Source organism: Glandiceps talaboti, chromosome 21 (assembly GCF_964340395.1).
Source record: "Glandiceps talaboti chromosome 21, keGlaTala1.1, whole genome shotgun sequence".
Lineage (NCBI taxonomy): Eukaryota > Metazoa > Hemichordata > Enteropneusta > Spengelidae > Glandiceps > Glandiceps talaboti.
The window spans coordinates 14,940,161-14,959,243 of NC_135569.1; the positions used below are offsets into that span (position 1 = coordinate 14,940,161).

The 19,083-nt window shown below is 34.5% G+C and overlaps 2 protein-coding genes across 3 annotated transcripts in view; one reads left to right on the forward strand and one right to left on the reverse strand.

Annotated features, from left to right (window-relative positions):
- LOC144451851 (uncharacterized) overlaps positions 1-19,083 on the forward strand; it is a 64,056-nt gene that overhangs the window by 21,676 nt on the left and 23,297 nt on the right. Inside the window, exon 2 of the mRNA XM_078142757.1 lies at positions 16,411-16,519. The gene's annotated coding sequence lies outside the window, so the exon portion shown is untranslated. The remainder of the gene's footprint in view (positions 1-16,410; positions 16,520-19,083) is intronic.
- The window catches only part of LOC144451850 (ATP-dependent translocase ABCB1-like), a 29,863-nt gene continuing 17,138 nt past the window's right edge, over positions 6,359-19,083 (reverse strand). For both annotated transcript variants that reach the window (XM_078142756.1, XM_078142755.1), the window contains 11 exons: positions 16,780-16,923; positions 16,352-16,531; positions 15,631-15,714; positions 14,542-14,745; positions 13,483-13,583; positions 12,971-13,111; positions 12,166-12,322; positions 11,229-11,426; positions 10,012-10,215; positions 9,273-9,419; positions 6,359-8,388 (listed from right to left, as the gene is read on the reverse strand). In XM_078142756.1, coding sequence (XP_077998882.1) covers positions 8,191-8,388; positions 9,273-9,419; positions 10,012-10,215; positions 11,229-11,426; positions 12,166-12,322; positions 12,971-13,111; positions 13,483-13,583; positions 14,542-14,745; positions 15,631-15,714; positions 16,352-16,531; positions 16,780-16,923 — 1,758 coding nt within the window. In that variant the 3' untranslated portion in view covers positions 6,359-8,190. The remainder of the gene's footprint in view (positions 8,389-9,272; positions 9,420-10,011; positions 10,216-11,228; positions 11,427-12,165; positions 12,323-12,970; positions 13,112-13,482; positions 13,584-14,541; positions 14,746-15,630; positions 15,715-16,351; positions 16,532-16,779; positions 16,924-19,083) is intronic.

The following is a 19,083-nucleotide window of genomic DNA, read 5'->3' on the forward strand; positions in this document are numbered from 1 at the left end:
AGTTTATATTATAATATACACTAGGTATGACAACCTAAAGTTCTCTAACATACCGGTGACTTTACTATACATGCAATATTAATGCCTCTACACCAATGTTACCGGCCCATTTTTTTTGTGACATGGGAATCTCATTTAAAAATTACATTTAAGTTAGCTTTTCAACGCTTGGAAATATTACCTCAAAGTCTATGAATAACCTAAAATTTAGCTTAATGGAAATAAAAAATTACAGATCTGCCAGGGGGAAGCCCAAGGACCCCCTCACCCCAGGAGGTCACTCATGCGTTCAACCAACAATTATTTGCACCAACCCTTTTACTGTCATAATGGTATTAAATCTTTCTTAAATATTTTCACCCTAAGCTAAATTGAGATGACAATGTCTTTTAAATATGTGAAATGTTTGCCAAGTTAGTCTAAAATTGCCCTAAAACTCCAAATCTCCCCTGCCAATAACACTACCATTAGATGTACTGACCTTTACTACAATGATGCCATTTAACCTTTTAAGAACATATTTCAACCCTATGTAAGTTATAAAGAATAGATTCTGATACTTGACGGTGCTGTCTTGTAAAGGTTGGAGGTTATTGGGTCTGAACAGCCTAGAAACCTGCATGCATACGAGATGACCATGTTTCACATCGTATGACGTAATCCACTCAAATGTTCCCCAGTTACCACGGTAGCCAGTATAGAGTGGTAATACACTGCTAACAACCACTTTGGTTTGTTTGACACAACGATAACATTCATTCATGGGTAACATATAGTGTTCATTCAAAGAACATCGTCAGGAACAATTATGGACTTTATAATGGGGAAAGATTGCCATTGGCCAAACTTTGCAATTTAACACATATGCATATTGTTAAGGGATATATCACTTTTCCTTTATAAAATAAAGTGTAACTGTTCCCCAATCAAAGTAAAGTGTAACTGCTTCCCAATCAAAGTAAAGTGTAACTGCTCTCCAATCAAAGTAAAGTGTAACAGTTCGCCAAGCAAAGTAAAGTATAACTGTTCACCAAGTAAAGTAATGTATAACTGTTCCCCACAAGTAAAGTAATGTATAACAGTTCCCCAAGCAAAATAAAGTGTAACTCTTCCTCAATCAAAATGAAGGATAACTGTTCCTCAATCAAAGTAACGTGTAACAGTTCCCAAAGGAAAGTAAAGTGTACTGTTTAACTGTTCCCCTATCTCATAGATAGTTTATTTGCAATGAAGGCCACAGGCACATAGAGTTTATACAACACAAAATATACAGCTCAGAAAAGATAAGGGGAGAACTATTTGATTTTTTTTTGATTTTTTTTTTATTTTTTTATTTTTTTTTTTTGGGGGGGGGGTTATGGAGGAAGTAGGTATGGCAGCAAATGTTTTATTCCAGTCAGAGTGACAGCATTTTTTTTCTACTGTCAGTCCTGCATCATTTTTTTGATGGAGTAGCAGTGCAATTTTTTTAAATTAGTCATTAAGTTTGTAATGCGTTGTTCATACCTATACCACGTCACAATGGTTCACAACTGTACCTATAAATAACTTGTTCTATGCAAGTAGAAGAATTAGCAGTTAGTATGAAAGACGTCTGTCTACCAACCATACTTCTGCTACTTAAATTTGTATGTATAAAAGATGACTGGTAAAACATCCCTGAGGAGCTGACTGATCTGGGGAGTGCTGTACTCCTGACCCATTTGAATTGCTTTCCTTTAAGCCATCATAGTAGTACCAGGAACCAGAAGAAAATATCTTGCATGTGTAATGTGACACTAGTTTATTGACTGCTGTCTTGTTTTTTATATTGTCTTAATTTACATAGTCCCCTTCAGATATTGACTGTGTCATTGAGATATTGCAACAAAAATCCTGAAATATGTGTTCTTGGGTCAGAAAAGGAAAGGAAAACTTTGTGTGCACTTGGGTTTAAAGCAGAGCTACATAGTACATGCTTTAATGATAAGTGCTGGAAAAAACAGGAATTTATACTTGTATTAAAAACATTTGTGCCACCTATGGCGGCGCGCCGCCAAAGAATACATGAGAATAAGGTTTCCAAATTTGCTCATTTCTGGTGCATTGTGACAAATCTTTTTTCCACTTCTGTTTGTTATGACAATCTTTTTTTCTCAAGCCATTGCAGGATCAATTTTTTTCTGGTTCACCTGGAAAAAAAATTTTTCTCAAAATCCTCCAACCCCCCTCCCCCCCCAGAAATCAAATGATTCTCCCCTAATGGAAGCACTGTATGAAACTTGGGTTTACATTTGGAAAGCAGAATAAGTGAAACGTGATCAGCTGATTTAACTGACATTTTGTGAGCTTTACAGTGATATAAATGGATTAAAATGAATTAAATGTATCAAATTGTTTTTTGGGTCGCAGTAATAAAAAGAATTCTACGTGGGTACCAAGCACACTCTCTCCAGATTGGGTGTCTTTGCACGCGACTGTGGTTAAAGTTCAGATAGCAGGAGATTTAGTCCGAGGTTAAATGTTGTTATACACTTAACTTGTCAGGTGGTCTGATGATTTATGTATTATACACAAGTTCGTTACTCATGACAGGTCTATGACGAATGAGAAGCGGTCCCACAGACTACACTCCACAACGTTGCAGTCTATTTGGAACATAGCTCTAGGAATACTCAAATGGTGGTTATACTCAATTATATATGTTTTTCATGATCCAAAAGATCTTATATTTCTTCTCTCTGGCGAAGAATTTTTTTAATGACGCCCTCTACTACGACAAGATTGGAAGCAAATCACATCGTCACAATGGACTTATCTGGTCGAAATCACGTATTGTTATCTGTTGCATTAAGCCTCATGTCATATTGACATATTGAGATCAGAAGGTCAGGTATTTTTCTTTGGCCGTACGACACAGAGTTCAGATATTGTTTGCATATAACTAATTATAACTGAATTGCACATCACGACACTCCTCGCCGTAAGTCTGGGATAGCTGTAAAACAGTCTCACAGGTAAGGGCAACTTCCTTTGAGAAATTTATATATCTTCACGTGACCACAAGTTATGAAACACTCTTAAAATGTAAAGGGGCCGGGGTGGATGGGTAGACGAGATGCAATATATGTCAGCAATGTGTTTCGACATCTAGCACTGTGACCATATTCATTGCAATTCTTGACCCATAGACAAACAACCCTAATCCTGCCACGGTCACTACAAATGTATATATTTTTACACGGAATTCACATGAAAAGGGTTACTGTACAAGAATATGGCAAAGCAGTGTCAACAATCCCGTGTATTCAATATATAAATACATAATCCGAAAAATTAGCCAAACAAATTTTGATCATCCGTGAATTGCCTTAGCCTCGCCCTGTAAACGAACTAACGTTAAAGGCAAATTTCGGATTATAATTAAAATCTGAGTGAGAAAAAAGAGTTGTTTGGTAGAGTTATAGAAAAAAGTTTGTCCAGAACTAAAGAATGGTCCCTTATAATTCACAGGACTCCACTGATAAGATAACACGAATGTGAGAACCAGGGATTGACACTCTGATCTTTAACCTAGTTAAAGACTAGCGATAAGTGCAAACTTTTATAGTGATTGTAGGTCGTACCATAAGTGCTTGAATTTGATTGATGTCAAATCTTGTCTACGAGAGGCCGCATTCATACAATAACTGTACTACAAAAACACCACATTAAACGCAGTTATATAGGTTAAGAGTAAGTGATCAGTGGTCACTGGCAAAGTATGGCAAGCCGAGTATAGCCAAAAAATATTTTCAATTTAAATTTTGTTTTCCAAATATTGCGATTTTATTTTATATGACAATTTTTTATATTAGTTTATATAAATATTTCTGGCTCTTTTAAATATAATTTTGTCTTTAGAAATACATTTGTTTTTTATTTTACTTATTTCTCTTTTTTTGGAAATGTTTAAAACATGTTTCCTTCATAGAACATGACATACCGAATCAGTGGTCACGAGATCCCGTCACTCTTGCACGCAATGACTAAATGGCTGCCAGGCTGCCTGCCAGTCTACCAGTTGATCAAACACAACTACAGCAATACCTGGCCAACTGTGACCATCTACACAGATAATGATGACGTGGAGAAGATTACCACTGTTCTGTGTTCATGTGGAAATTATGAAAACAGTCTTACTGGCAGAACATACCTTTTTCATAGTGTGGATGGTGAGATGTTGAGGCTTCTCCTGAATGATCCTGGTATTATAGATTGGACAAGTGATCGTATTCAGTTCGACATCATGCCAATGACAAACTCGCAAGTAGTTAACGAGGTCATGGGTCAACACGGCAGAGAAATACCTGAATATCAACTCAAACCTGATTTTCTCAGTGGCTGCCAAATCTATACCCTTGGTGATCGAGACAGGATGATGACAATGGCTGAACGGCCATTGCCTGCAGGATTTAAACTTGGAAAACTCAAACATGAACATAATCGGCTCATGCAGAGCAAATGGTCTTATCCACAACCCGTCTTGAGTTTAGAAAACTACTCCAATACTATCCAACGCTTACCGAATCTTGCTATTTACAACGAGAAAGATGAGATAGTGTCGTGGGCAGTTCTCAGGGCATTTGGTGATATTGGTTATACGCACACATTATCTGAGTTTCGTGGACAGGGTCTAGCAAGTATACTTACTGCAAAGCTGGCCAAAAGATCACTTGAAGATGGAAATAATCCCTTTGTGGTCATTCCAAACATAAACAAGGTATCTATCAAAATGCACGAAGCGCTAGGTTTTACAAGACAAAATACTGACAATGTTCACTATTATCGTTTTCTTTAGTGTGATAGATAATTTCTCTAACTTACAGCCGATCCCTTGTATCGCACTTTTGCAGAAATACACAATTCGTGGTCATGCAATAGTTAGTAGTAATGCCTTTCCATGGGTACCTTTTGAACAACACTTAATTTTTATTGATTGACGCCATTGACTTATCAATGGCGAGTTCGACTTTTGTTGTGAATTATGCGGCATATACATGTACAATATATACTTTTAAAATTTTAAAAGAAATATACTTTAGTTGTCACAGTGCTAGATATGATCTTTTAGAACCCCCCCCCCCTCCCCATGACAGTCATTTGGTCAAACCTGACGTTGTCACTGACAACGTCAAAAGAATAGCGTACTGTATAAGCTACACATTTTACGATGTCTAGAAAGTATTAGCCACCCCTCTCATATTCACATCGACTGTGCCATTCAACAATACGACTATATTCTCAACAAACTTCAAACCAGACAACATGGATGCGGACACTTGAATTGAGAAGACATGAATCATAATACAGTTGATATATTTTGGTACGCCCACCTATCATTCTCAAGATAACCCTGGAAACATCATAAAGGCTAGGAATATTCCAGACTGATATATGCAGCAACCTCCTAACTTCCATAATGTAAATTTGGCAAATGATATCTGGGGATAATGCCAGGGGAGATGACGTCACTGACAGTCACGTGTTGGGTGGACAAACCTAAACTAAAAGTTACATCTTTTTGCAAACCAATTTGCCTAGTACGCTTTGAGTTCAAGATGATTTTCTGGAGGGGGTGATGGCTTGTAAGTTTTTGACCAAAAATTAAATCTCCTTACATTATACCTTTATATTATATACTTTTTTTATTATATCTTTATAGAATACCCATCAAATACACTGGCAATTCTTCGAGGTATATCCTAAAACCTAGGCTGGGCTGTTGGGTTGAATTTGGACCATTGGGTTGGACTCTTGGGAAAATGAAATGAAAATACAGTCTTAATGAAATGAACCTTACACTATGGCCAATGTTACTTTCTCTCTGTCTACTATTTGTCAACGCACATTTAGGCCACATAAGGGATTATACCATGCATGAGCCAAATTTAACAAAACACATGGAATATATACTCTGGTCGTTCTACGTCACGACAACGCATGTCTACGTCACTAGTGTTGCTGTGTTCGAAATATGGCTCAAAACGTTCAAGATTACCATTACTTTCCCAGATTTGATATTACTGGTGCTGGTATAATTATGTTATTCTCCAACATTTTCCTTCATTCAACCGGAAAACTTACTCGTGACCTAGTGGGGGTTGTCACTATTCATCTAGTGACTTGTTGGTGACAAAGGCCCCTTAGGTTACTTATATGTTCCTTTATATTTGGGAATAGCACCAAAGTGGCCATTTTTATTTGGGAGGGGAGGTGCAGATTATCTTATGCCATTTTTTTATATAATATATGACTAACACTTGTCTATGTATGCAAACACACACACACAAGTGCACAGTCTGAAAGTATGCTAAAAATTACACACATATAATGCATTCAATTCTAATTTATTGTAAATACTGTTTTACTGTTTTATGGACAATAACGTATATATCTAATGTAATCTACATTAACTTTCAAGAGGCAAAATAGATGCTACACTATGATTGAATCATCAAAACAAACATACCAACATACACCAAAGTTTAAATATATAGTAATGATAATCACTAATACAGTTGCATTGTAAAGGACATGATCTGCAGAGTTTATGTTGTTTCGTTTGAGGTAATGTTTGTTACTTATTACCTTTGAAGTGACCACATGGATGACAAATGCGTATTTATTTTGGATGTTCAATTAATAAACAATCTTACCATTTTTTCCTACTTTAAAAAAAACCCAATACGATCAGCATTGACCAAGTCCGTGTTTGCAATTAAGAAATTACAAAATTCCACGGTATTGTGTAAAGACATTGCTATTGTATATAACATTACAAACATTTTACGCATTTAAAATTTGTTTGCAATTAATTCCAATCTTGGACTTGGTATAGATCATTTCACTTTTTTTTTCAAGTATAGTTGTTTTATTCACTAAAATCTGAAATAAATACTCATTTTAAGATACCTATAGTAAATGTACTGCGGAATACTTTGATATAGCTTGGTTTTAAGAGAACACATCAGACAAACCATACATCTATGATATAACTTTTCCATATTATGTCATCAACTTGGCTAACAACACTTGGAGACATCTATTATTGCCAACAAAGGCCTGCATTGATATTAACATTATACTAAGATTTAATACAAAATATCAATAATTGTAAACTCATCTTGTACAACTGTAACTAAGTAACCCTTATAAGAAAGCAAGTATATATACTGAAATATTACAAGTTCAACTCTTTATAACATTTCTTGCACAATGGTTGCAATAACCCCCACCCCCCCAAACATTTCCTGTTTTGAACCAAGAAATGTAGACTTGTAATAAAATTATAAATTGGCACAAAAGCACACAAAATTTTGTCAAATTACACTCTGTCTTCCGTTGAATTCTCATAAAAATTATACATCTTGATAAAATGTTATTTCCAAATATTGTATAAAAATGTAAATTCTTTTTGAAGTTTTAAGCATACATTAATTCAACTTTTAAAAAAAAGATGGTATTGATAGGTAATGTTGAGATAAAACTCACAAACCCATGTCAGCTATGTGTTAAAATGTGATTTGGCACATCTTATGTAACATACTAGTGCTTATCAAATGGGATACAAAACAATGCATAACTGACAAAGAAGGACCTCAACTTGTACAAATTTAAAAAGAACTCAAATTCCACCAAAATCCAATTGTTAATTAATAAGTCCTTTTCAAAAGATAAATTTAAATACCGAACGACAAGTAATTTTTTTAATTCATTCACTTGATATCACAATGAGTCTATCAGTGCTGTTGAAAGTTAAATGTATTTATTGCAGAATTCAATGTCCTATTCTGTGCCCAAATGCCTGTACATTTACTCAGTCATTCTTGGTCCAACCAACATTAATATTGTATGCTGATACAAGTTTTGATTGATAAAATATGACAACAGGTAAATAGATTTTTACTATCAAATTATCACAATTATTCATCCATTTCCTTAAATATTATTTTGTTTCAACAGTGAGTCAGTTTTATGTTCATTCTACTGAATGTTTGAAACTATAATTTCGAAATTCTGTTTATCAAGTTAAAGCTATTACCTAATGGGATGTAAATGTTTATTTTTTGCATATATTATGTAATTTTATAATTATGTTTGTTTTGATATGTTTTTCATCTAATCTTGTTCAGATTCCACCACAAGGATTGCTACTTAGTTTCCATGGCATTATGCTAATCTCTGTCCACTAACAAGTGTGCTGTATGCCCCTTTCATAGCTAACAGTTGTTGATGTGTGCCCTGTTCCACTACACGGCCATCTTCAATCACAAGAATTTGGTCAGCGTTCTGTACAGTGGATAACCGATGAGCAATAACAATACAGGACCTACCCTCCATTGCATTGTCTAAGGCTCTTTGAACGACCTAATAATACCGAAAGGAAAGAGTAATTAATTACCAACACACAGACAAGTGAAATATTATAGGAGTATAAAGACACATACATATCACATTAATCAGACCAAGAATTCTTCAAAATAATGATCACAATGCCATTATTATACATACAACTGACTTTCAATAGTAAGATATCCTTTTGTATCAAATGTGTACACATGTGTGAGTGCAATCATATGTATGTATGTATGTATGTATGTATGTATGTATGTATGTATGTATGTACATGTATTATGTACATTTATGTGGATGTATGTACATATGTACATTTTGTATATACAATGTATTGCAGATACCCATATGCTGACCATCTTTATGAGCTGATAAAATGTATTTTACCTTCTACTTACTAGTTCATAATAAAAATGTATTTCACAGTTGTATGTATGTATATATGTATGTATGTATGTATGTATGTGTGTATGTATGTATGTATGTATGTATGTATGTATGTGTATGTATGTATGTATGTATGTATGTGTGTATGTATGTATGCATGCATGTATGTATGTATGTATGTATGTATGTATGCATGTATGTATGTATGTATGTATGTATGTGTGTATGTATGTATGTATGTATGTATGTATGCATGCATGCATGTATGTATGTATGTGTGTATGTATGTATGTATGTATGTATGTGTGTATGTGTGTATGTATGTATGTATGTATGTATGTATGTATGCATGCATGCATGTATGTATGTATGTATGTATGTATGTATGTATGCATGCATGCATGTATGTATGTATGTATACATGTGTGTGTATGTGTGTGTTTGTACATTTATTTTCATGTACACTCATACATATATAATCTTAAAATCTCATTTTCAAATTGCTGTTGTACCTGTTCACTTTCAGTATCCAGTGCAGACGTGGCTTCGTCTAGTAATAGTACAGTTGGATTTCTGATCAATGCTCTTGCAATGGCTACACGTTGTTTCTGACCTCCTGACAACTGTGTTCCTTTCTCTCCCACAAGAGTCTCGTAACCCTAAAAGATAAACATTTCAAATGTACTCATATGTATTGATGACGAATACAAATTCAGTTGATAAATTGAAAAAGAAAATAGTGACAGCAAGTAATATATTTTTTGGCTGAATGGAAAAAAACTATTAAGCTAAAGAGCTATTAATTTCAATACTACATTGTTTGCATTCAAATGATAGATGTCTTAAAACCATGTGCAACCAAAGTTCAATGTTGGTAGTTTTATACCTACAGACTGGTCATTCTATGCCATAATAAACGTGCATCTATATCTGCTTTGCTTTGCATGAAGCATGAGTCAAAAATTCACAATCTCCATCATGTCCTTATTTTCTCTGAAATTATTAGCTTATGCAAGTATCATTACCTTATATTCTCCAACATTTTTGCTTTTTGGGCTGAAAAATACTCACCATAGTATTGTTTTGTCACAAGCGTAAACTTGTATTTTCCTTGGTTAAATGAAGAAGTAAATATTGGTAAATAATAACATCAAATTCTACACATGGGCACTTTCATATATTGTAACCTTCTGTTAAGGGGGGGGGGGGGGGTTCATAATTGTTAATCAAAAATCATACTATTGATCATACCTTTGGTAGGTTGATAATGAAATCATGTATATTAGCACTTCTTGCTGCATCCTCTATCTGGTGTTGAGTTACTACATCCTCCAAACCATAGGAAATGTTCTCTGCTATGGTACAATTAAACAGAATGGGTTCCTGACTCACAATACCCATCTGAGCTCTTAACCAGTGCAGATTAAGACTACGTATGTCTTTGTCATCCAACATCTGAGAAAAATACATTTAAAAGAATTGCAATTAGTTGAACAGCAACAAAGTGTTTTCAATGCATTATGTTACAGGAAAAGTCCAGTCAGACATATTTCTGAATTCAGTATACTTATATTGATTACTACAGCTATCAACTAATATGATTTCGGGAGATTAAAATCTTTTAATACAGAGAAGCCAATTGTCAGCCATTTTGGGGGCATTTCTTGAAAGGGTTTTTGGGAAAATCTCTTGGGATGACATCATCTCTTTGTCCTGACACTTTTCCTTTTTAACTGACTGCAATCAGGTGAACAGCAATGAAGAATACTCAACTTAAAGTGACGATCAAGAATGAGAAATGCATATTTATTTCATATTTTAAATTGATAAAAATCTCTACATTTACATTACAAAAATATATATACCAAGTCTATATTTGTAACTCAATAAATGGGAAAAAGCTACAAATGTGTAAAAAGTCTGCTATTGTATGAACAGGATGTACTTGTACACCTTGCTTCCCCAATATATTCAGGAAACATCACCATGCATAAATAATTTGATTGCTTGTTCCCACTTAGGGTATCAAATATATTCAATAGTGATTGTGATGTAGAAGTAGACAACTTTTATGTCTACACATACATTGTACACATAAAAAGAAACCTCACTTTTCTAACTGTAAATTATACACATGTAGCTGGCACCCCATAGTTGTCAATGGATTCTGATATATCAGATGTAATTGGACCCACAAACCATTAATTAAGCAAGACTTCATGGCCGCTCAGTGTGAATATCATTATTACAGTATATCACTTTAAATGTAACCATTTCTCTGCCATCAGTGATCATTAATACCACGAGGTGCCATCACAATCAACAGTAATGATTTGGACATGTATAACTGTGGTTCATTTGTTTTTGCATAGATGTAAACTTGTCTACTTTTACACCACAACCTAGATCATGCTGACTTATATTAAATCCCAGATGGAATAGATGACAACATGTAAATATACACTTACTATTTGTCCATCATAAGGATCATAGAATCTCTCGATCATTGACACGATGGTACTTTTTCCACAACCACTAGCTCCAACTAGTGCAATTGTCTGTCCAGGTTTGACTACCAAACTAACACCTTTCAATACTTTTACATCAGGCCTTGTTAGATAATTAAAGAATACATCTCTGTAGGATACTTCTCCATTGATGTAATCCTGTTGGTAACAAACAGAATTCTTGTTACCCGAAACAGAATTTTACAATAAATGCATACGTACATACATACATACATAATTGTGACAACTGTGCCAAGTTTCAGACAGGGAAATAATGTTTGGAGTTGCCACTGAGGGCGCTGTTTCATTAGAGCTGCCTTTTTTGGTATATAAAAGCACACCTGACCAGTTGGGAGACATGTACCGGGGGTAGTTGCCATTTTTATTCACCTATTTGGCAATAGACATTTCAAACGCTACCTGTAGTGACTAGTCAAAAGTTAAAATTTGTTAATTACTGCATGAATTCAAAGACAATTATTCATTTTCAACATTTGTAGTAAAATACATTTTCTAAAAAGTTAGTTATTTTCCTTGCTTAAGACAGTGACATATTCAATTGTCGAGCATTAAATGCACACCAATGCACCATATGCATATTGGAGCTGTAATATATTTAGTACATGTTGAGTGCATGAAAAGTGATTATGAATGCATCTAAAGCTGATTTTATAATTATGATTTCCATAAGTAAGACAGTCCAAATGTGTTAGTATCTTGCAAAAAAAAATCACCATTTTGGAGAGGGGCTAATTTTTTCCCTGTATATTCCCCATAGGCAAATTACTTTGAGACTGATGGACAAGAAATCTGCGCTAAGCTTCCAAAACTGTTTTGTCTCTGCGAGCTGAGAAGATATTTTCACTTTTTCAAAAACAAAATTGGTAAATATACTCACTGGTTGTAAGCCCACTGTTGAGTAGTTATCAATTGGTGGTACAGTGTCAAATAACTTAAACATCAAACCAGCAGAATGTTTAGCCTTGGAGTAATCCGGCAGAAATGAGGCAGACTGACCAATTGCCATACCAGCAAAAGAAATGGCAAAGAATACCCTGTAAATACAACAGTGACAAATGAAATAAAGGCAAGCTAAGATAGACACAAACATGTTGATACAAGCTAGAAATAGACAAGGATGTCTTTTGCAGACACAGTAGGGTGGCATCTCTGACAGTTAGTTTTTCTTTGGACAACTCCGCTTGGGATAGACTGTAGACTGACAGAGAAATTGACCTTAACAATTCCATGTGATGAGACAGAGTGTGCGCAATAATAGCCATGCTATATAGTCCAAAATGTAAATGAGATTCTGTAGCTTCCAATTTGTGTAATGTAACGTCTTTCTACTATGTATGTATGTTTTTTTGCTTTTGTTTTTTAAGTTATATGTATATATTACTGTATATGTTTTTGTTGGGCCACAAATCCGACTAGTTTGAACAAATTAATTTTGTGGTCCAGTAGTTTAAAGTTTTGTTTTTTTAAATTTTTTTTTTTTTCATTGTCGATGTGTTTACTTAACTAATTTATTTTCCTCACTTGATATGTAAATTTCGTTTCCTTTTCAACATTTGGCAATTAAATAAATATTATTATTATATATCTTTAAAAGAAAAGAATAAAACACCTGGAGCAATTCCTGACATTTTTTTTTCTTTACAAAAATTGTTGGAATCACTGACATCATTAATATTACTTACTTGTAAACATTTTCCATTTCCATATCACCGGTACTGACGAGGTACGCACCGAAACGGAAAGCTGCCCCATACAATACAAACATTATACCTTGTGAGAAGCCATATGTTAGTCCATACAGTTGAGCATTCCATAAAGAGCGACTGTAAAAACAGAATCAGTATGAGTTAAAATTTCTACATGTAGAACAGCCCCCCCCCCCCCAAAAAAAAAAAAAAAAAAAAAAAAAAAAAAAAAAAAAAAAAAACATCGTCTCCATTGCACTCTTCATGTACATATAATCTCAATTATGTTGTTCTTGAAACTTTTGCAGCCAAGTCTTAATTTTTCACTTACATATTTGTCAAACTGATATGCCATTTTCATTCAATAAGAAAGAAATACTCCTGCTGGTATAACACTACCAGAATGATTTTTAAGCAAAAAATAAATATTACATAGATAGTTCAAAAAAGCTACCCAATGTACATTGCGTGTAATATAATTGCACTTTAGTATAGAAAAATAATCTTACATATAAGGTTTTCTCAAGTGTCTTGAGTATGTTTGATAAAATGTTGGTTCCCTTGTTAGTGATGCAACAGTCCTCATGTTTTCAATGGCCTCTGATGCAGTCTAACAAACAAACAAACAAAATAAACAATATATTAATTAGTTATTTACAACCTCAGCTGTTAAAACCTCAGTTATAATGCAAACTCTCAGCAGGTAAAACTTAAATGCATAGTGCTGTAAATGCCTGTGGTTATACATTAATGATGGTCATCCAGTAGAAAATAAATAATGCAGTCACATGAGGCTCTGGCAAAGTGGCAGCTGTATATTTTCTCCTGGATAATGATTCTTTATGAATGGCAGCCAATTGTTGTTGTCTGTTACATAATTATTGCTTAAAGTATATATGAGGAGCTCAGCAATTTATTTGAAGTGGGAAAATCATTTGCGAAATGCTCAAAATATCAACTTGGCTGTGTTCGATTGATTTTAACTAACTGAGTGTGAAGATTAAACTTGGCCTTGTGTGCTTCCTAGACAAATCAGTTATAGACAAATTGGATACATCACTTTTATATAAATGACATAAAGTAATTTACAATGATATATGATACCATATCTATACAGCACTGAAATCTGACTTGTCATTCAAATGATGTCATATTCCAGTTTAGCATATATGTCAACCCCTCCCCATGAAGAGTACGGGGGGGGGGGGGGGGGGGGTTAGAGTACTGGGGAAAAATGTCACATGACAGTTACTAAAAAAAAACATATCACACCATTGCTATGGAAACAAAGTAAAAATTAAGTTAAAAAGTTAAAGTAAATTTAAAGGTTGATTGAGAATACAACCAAAATTTGGTATGAAACATTGGGAAATGATGATTCTTTCAAAGAGGATGATTGGTACATACTCTGTTATGGCTGGTCCATTCTAAACATCGTTTCTAGTGGGTAAATTTTTGTCTTTCTGGTACGTTCATGGCCAGCCCCCTAATTAATGTACATCCTATAATTAATAATCAAAGTCACTTCTAAATCATGTGTGATACAATGTCAAAAAACTAATTGATACCTTTCCAGCATTTTCAATAAGGTCTTTATCTTTAATTTGTTGTCCATGGACAGCCTTCACATTCATGAATCCTGTGAGAGCGACTAGCGGTACACATAGTAAGATGCCAAGAGCCAACTTCCATCCATAAACAAATGCAATGACCAATGCAGCTATCATACTGAACATGGACTGTAATATCATACCAATACGTACACCAGTTGCCTGAATAGTAAAATACATACAATATATTAATAGGGGACTGCCCTCTCCAAGAATTAAAAGGCATTTCATGAACTTTGGGTTCTGGAGGGTCGACCATTGCATCATGAATTTCATATGATTACCAAGACACACCTATTAAAACTTGTTTCACATTCATAGCAGCTTTGGTCCAGCATTGTCTTATGGGAGTGAGCAGACATACATGTATAATATTATTATTTAGCTATTAGCTAAATGAAGAAATAAATATCCATGACTTTAACCTAATGTAATAAGCAGATGGGAGTGATGAGCACTTATTGCTCATCAAAAAACATATACGTCTACTGATTGTCATGAGGCAGCACTGGGTCATTGCTAAGTCATTCACATAAAACAATGTCCTCGCTTAGATACGTTCGAGAAATATAGCATTATCCCTTTGTCATTGTCTGATCCTGTTTATCAATGAAGATTCATGAATCGATCATTTATATCGTTTAAGCCACACAGCTTGATCTGACCTCCTTGTTGAAGACCGATCATGCTGAATGTAAACTGACACAGTGGTTAGATTTAAAACCCAGTACGAAATTGCACCCATTTTCTGGCTGATGCTTCACTGAAGTAAAATATTGAAAGCAAGCATCTGTGGAGAGGATGCAGTGCAGCCAAAATGTGTCAGCACATTATAGGAACTAGGCTACACTTTTAAGGGACTTCAAGTGTTTACACTAAAATCGATTATGCAACAATTATATCCACACCACAAAGACACCACTCTCACCTAAACATGTAATCTACCATATGTAACAACAATTATATTAGGTTTGTCTATCTCTAAATTTGCCAATAGCTTGCTTTCCATAGTATTCAGTGTACTAGTGTTACAATATATACACTTACATTTTTGACGTTAGAAGCATCTGTGGCCAACCTGGTTGTTAAAGCACCTGTGTTATGTTTTGGGTCATCATGCCAGCCAATATCCTGAAAAAAATACCATAGTTGGTGCATTGAAATAAAAATATGATAGACTCTATAGCGAGTCCAGTTCATGAAAATGTTTGGTATTTGTCACTTTATAACTTGTTTTGACATGATTTTTACCAATTAAATCATTCGTTTATAACCCCCCCCCCCCCCCATTCCCATCTCCAGGCCTATGATCCAATGATATAACTTATAATACATATCAAAAAATGTACAGAAACTCTCTACTATGCAATCACCAGTCTGAACAATGCCAGAACACAAATTATAATGTCATAGAAAGCTAGACTGTCGACAGTCATTCGTGCCTTTTTGCTACATTTTATCTAAAACTAAAGTTGTTGCCTCGCTCTGATCCAGAGTAATACTATAACCGAGTACTGATCAGCGAGTGCCTATCAATACGCATTAGTATTCAGTGCTACGGTGCAAGGCGAAGACTTTGATTTTGATAAAACATAGCAAAAAAGACATGAACGACTGTCGACAGTCTAAAGAAAGCATGCATCAACATTAACACTACACTGGATTCTAGAATAGCTTAAATGGAGTTTTTTGTTATCGTTTTCACTAGAGTAAAAAGCCTATAAACTGACAGGTTGTGCCATTTTAATATACTTGTTATTATTATTACCTGTCGTAACATCGATGAAAAAGCCTGTGATCTCATTCTCATTGTCAACCTTTCTCCAGACACACCAAACATCCAACTAAAGAAAAGGTTTGCCACGCCCACAACACCACCAAGAGCCAAGAACATCAGAGACCAAAACACAGCTTCCTGTTTCATCTTTTCTGGAGGGTATGTGAAAATCTACAAAGAACAGAATTTCATTCATTTCTCGTTAAGGGGATGCTGTTATTGTTATGTCATTTATAGCAAGTCAGAAAAAGACATTTTCACCATCTCTGCATTGTGTGATTTCTCTAACCAATAGAGATATACAACTATTCAGAGCTGCTATGAACTATACACTGGGCAGGGAATTCTGGGTAATGCAAACAACAGAGGGACTCATAATATTTCCTTACATCATAAGTGGCACTATTTAAATGACTCACCTTAACAATATTGCTGAATAAAAGAGCCCAGGTAGGAAAGACAAGTCCAGCTATGCAAGCCCAAAATATACCAATTGCAATGTACGGCCATTCAGGTCCATTTAGTTTTAAAATACGGAAATATTTTGGGGGTGTAACATCTTCCTGAAAAGACAAATTTATCATACCACAATAATAATGAGTGCTCCCCTGGAAGATTGAGCTCTCCCCCCTGGAAGATCCATAAACACTATATGCTTCAACATTTGCAGATTCTAATTTTGTGCTTTGAACATATGTATGTTAATGTATGAGGAAAGCTTAAAGTGGCCATATGGATGAGGATATGGTGTTTATTTTAGAATCTAAATTTATCAAACAATTGTATCATTGCTTACTACTTGCAAAATCATTGGGAAACAATACTAAGTCTGTGTTTGTAACTTGATAACTTGTAAAAAGCTGAAACAAATGTGTAAAAGTTTTGTTATTGTATGTACAATAACAAACAGTTTACACATTTATTAATCTTTTGCACTTTATTGAGTTACAAACAATGACTTGGTATATGTTGTTTCACATTGATTGTTCACTGAAAAATAGACAAGTAGAAAGCCATGATACAACTGTTTTATATAAATTTAAAAAAAAATAAAATAAACATCCAAAACAAATACCACATCCTCATCCATGGTCACTTCAAAGACTAATGTTTGAGTTCCATGCTCTCGGATTAACTACATCTTATGGCTTGAATAGGATCATTCTTTTGTTCAAGACAAACTTTTACTAAAGTTTTAACAGATAACTTAGTCTAGAGTAAAGTCAATTGAGCATTTTGGCTATTGTCAATTATTCCACACATCTAGAATTTTGCTAAACTTTATAAAGCATTGGCTAAAAATCGGGTGTGTTCAATTACTGGCTCTTTGAATCTTCCTGATTAGAATCAATGAAAGTAGAGCATTGTAATTGAACATAATTACCATAATTCAATCTTAATCATAAAGCCAATCACAATGGGATGTCATGAACTTGGACATATCTAAGCGGCGACTGAACTGTTGTAGTCTTGCTGCCAGACTTCATGACCATAGTCCCTCAGTAAAATTTGAGCATGTGCAGTGGCTGAGTAGCTTTGCTGCTGCACATGCTCAGCACCTTACAAAATTTACTCTGAGGGACGATAGTCACAAAGTCTGGCAGCGAGACTAGAACTGTTGCTTCTGGAATTATAATCCTAGCTTATAGTTTCAATACACAATTGTCTAGCAAAATGCTAGGCTGTGTGGAGACATAACTTGACTCTAGGCTTAGTAGAAAACTGTTTTCCCCAAAAAATATTTCATATTATTCTAAAAATATATAATCTATATATTCTTTAGTATCTTTGCATAACTTACATCCAGAACTTTAACCCATGAATCAAACTATATTTACTTCAAAATGGATTCCATTTACTAAACACACAATGTATAAGTGAAATTAATTTAAGAGATTATAAACTTATTTCTTTACAGTTATAAACGATACATAAATTCTTTGCTGTGTAAAGACGTAATGATGATATTTTAACTTTTAATTTATCTGAAAACCTTGATTTCAAGTGATGAAAATCTTCCTAAACTTTTGATGTTGGCAGATCTTGACTGAGTTGTTTCAACTATAGCTTCAAAAGACAATTCAATACTATAAACATATCGCCTGGCTATGAGTGCATTAGTAGACACTTACAATTATCTCAAGGGCTGTTATGCAGCAACTCTTTTCCAGAGGCTGAATGCTGAGGAAAATAGTTGCTAAATAACAGCACGAGGGATGTCTACTTTTGCCCGAATAAGGCAATAAGTGTTTTATAACACATCATATTCCCAGCCATGTATTCTTTCCAGAGTGAAGGAATAACAAATAGGACTTAGTCTTATACTACAGTAATAATGCACTAAGGAAAATAGAAAACAAATATCTCCCTCTGTATGCAATTTGAGGTCACTATGGGACACTAGTTTATATATCATGTGACACAGTCTTAGCCAATCACTGCTTAGGATATGAAAACAATTGATGTGCGGAGGGTCTATGCTATAATTAATCTTTTAAAGTATTGACCAGAACATGAGTGCAACTATTGTTCAATGTCCCCTCCCCTTTGCTACATGAACTAGTGTTGAAATCTTAAGGAGGCTGGAGGGGGTAGGGATGGAGGTTACTGAGGTATACACATTGAGTCTCTCTGTAAGTTATGGGTGAAACAACTGTCATGGTCTTCCAACAGAAAAAGAAACTACAAAATAATGTTATTCACTTCTCTATTAGTGTTTTACT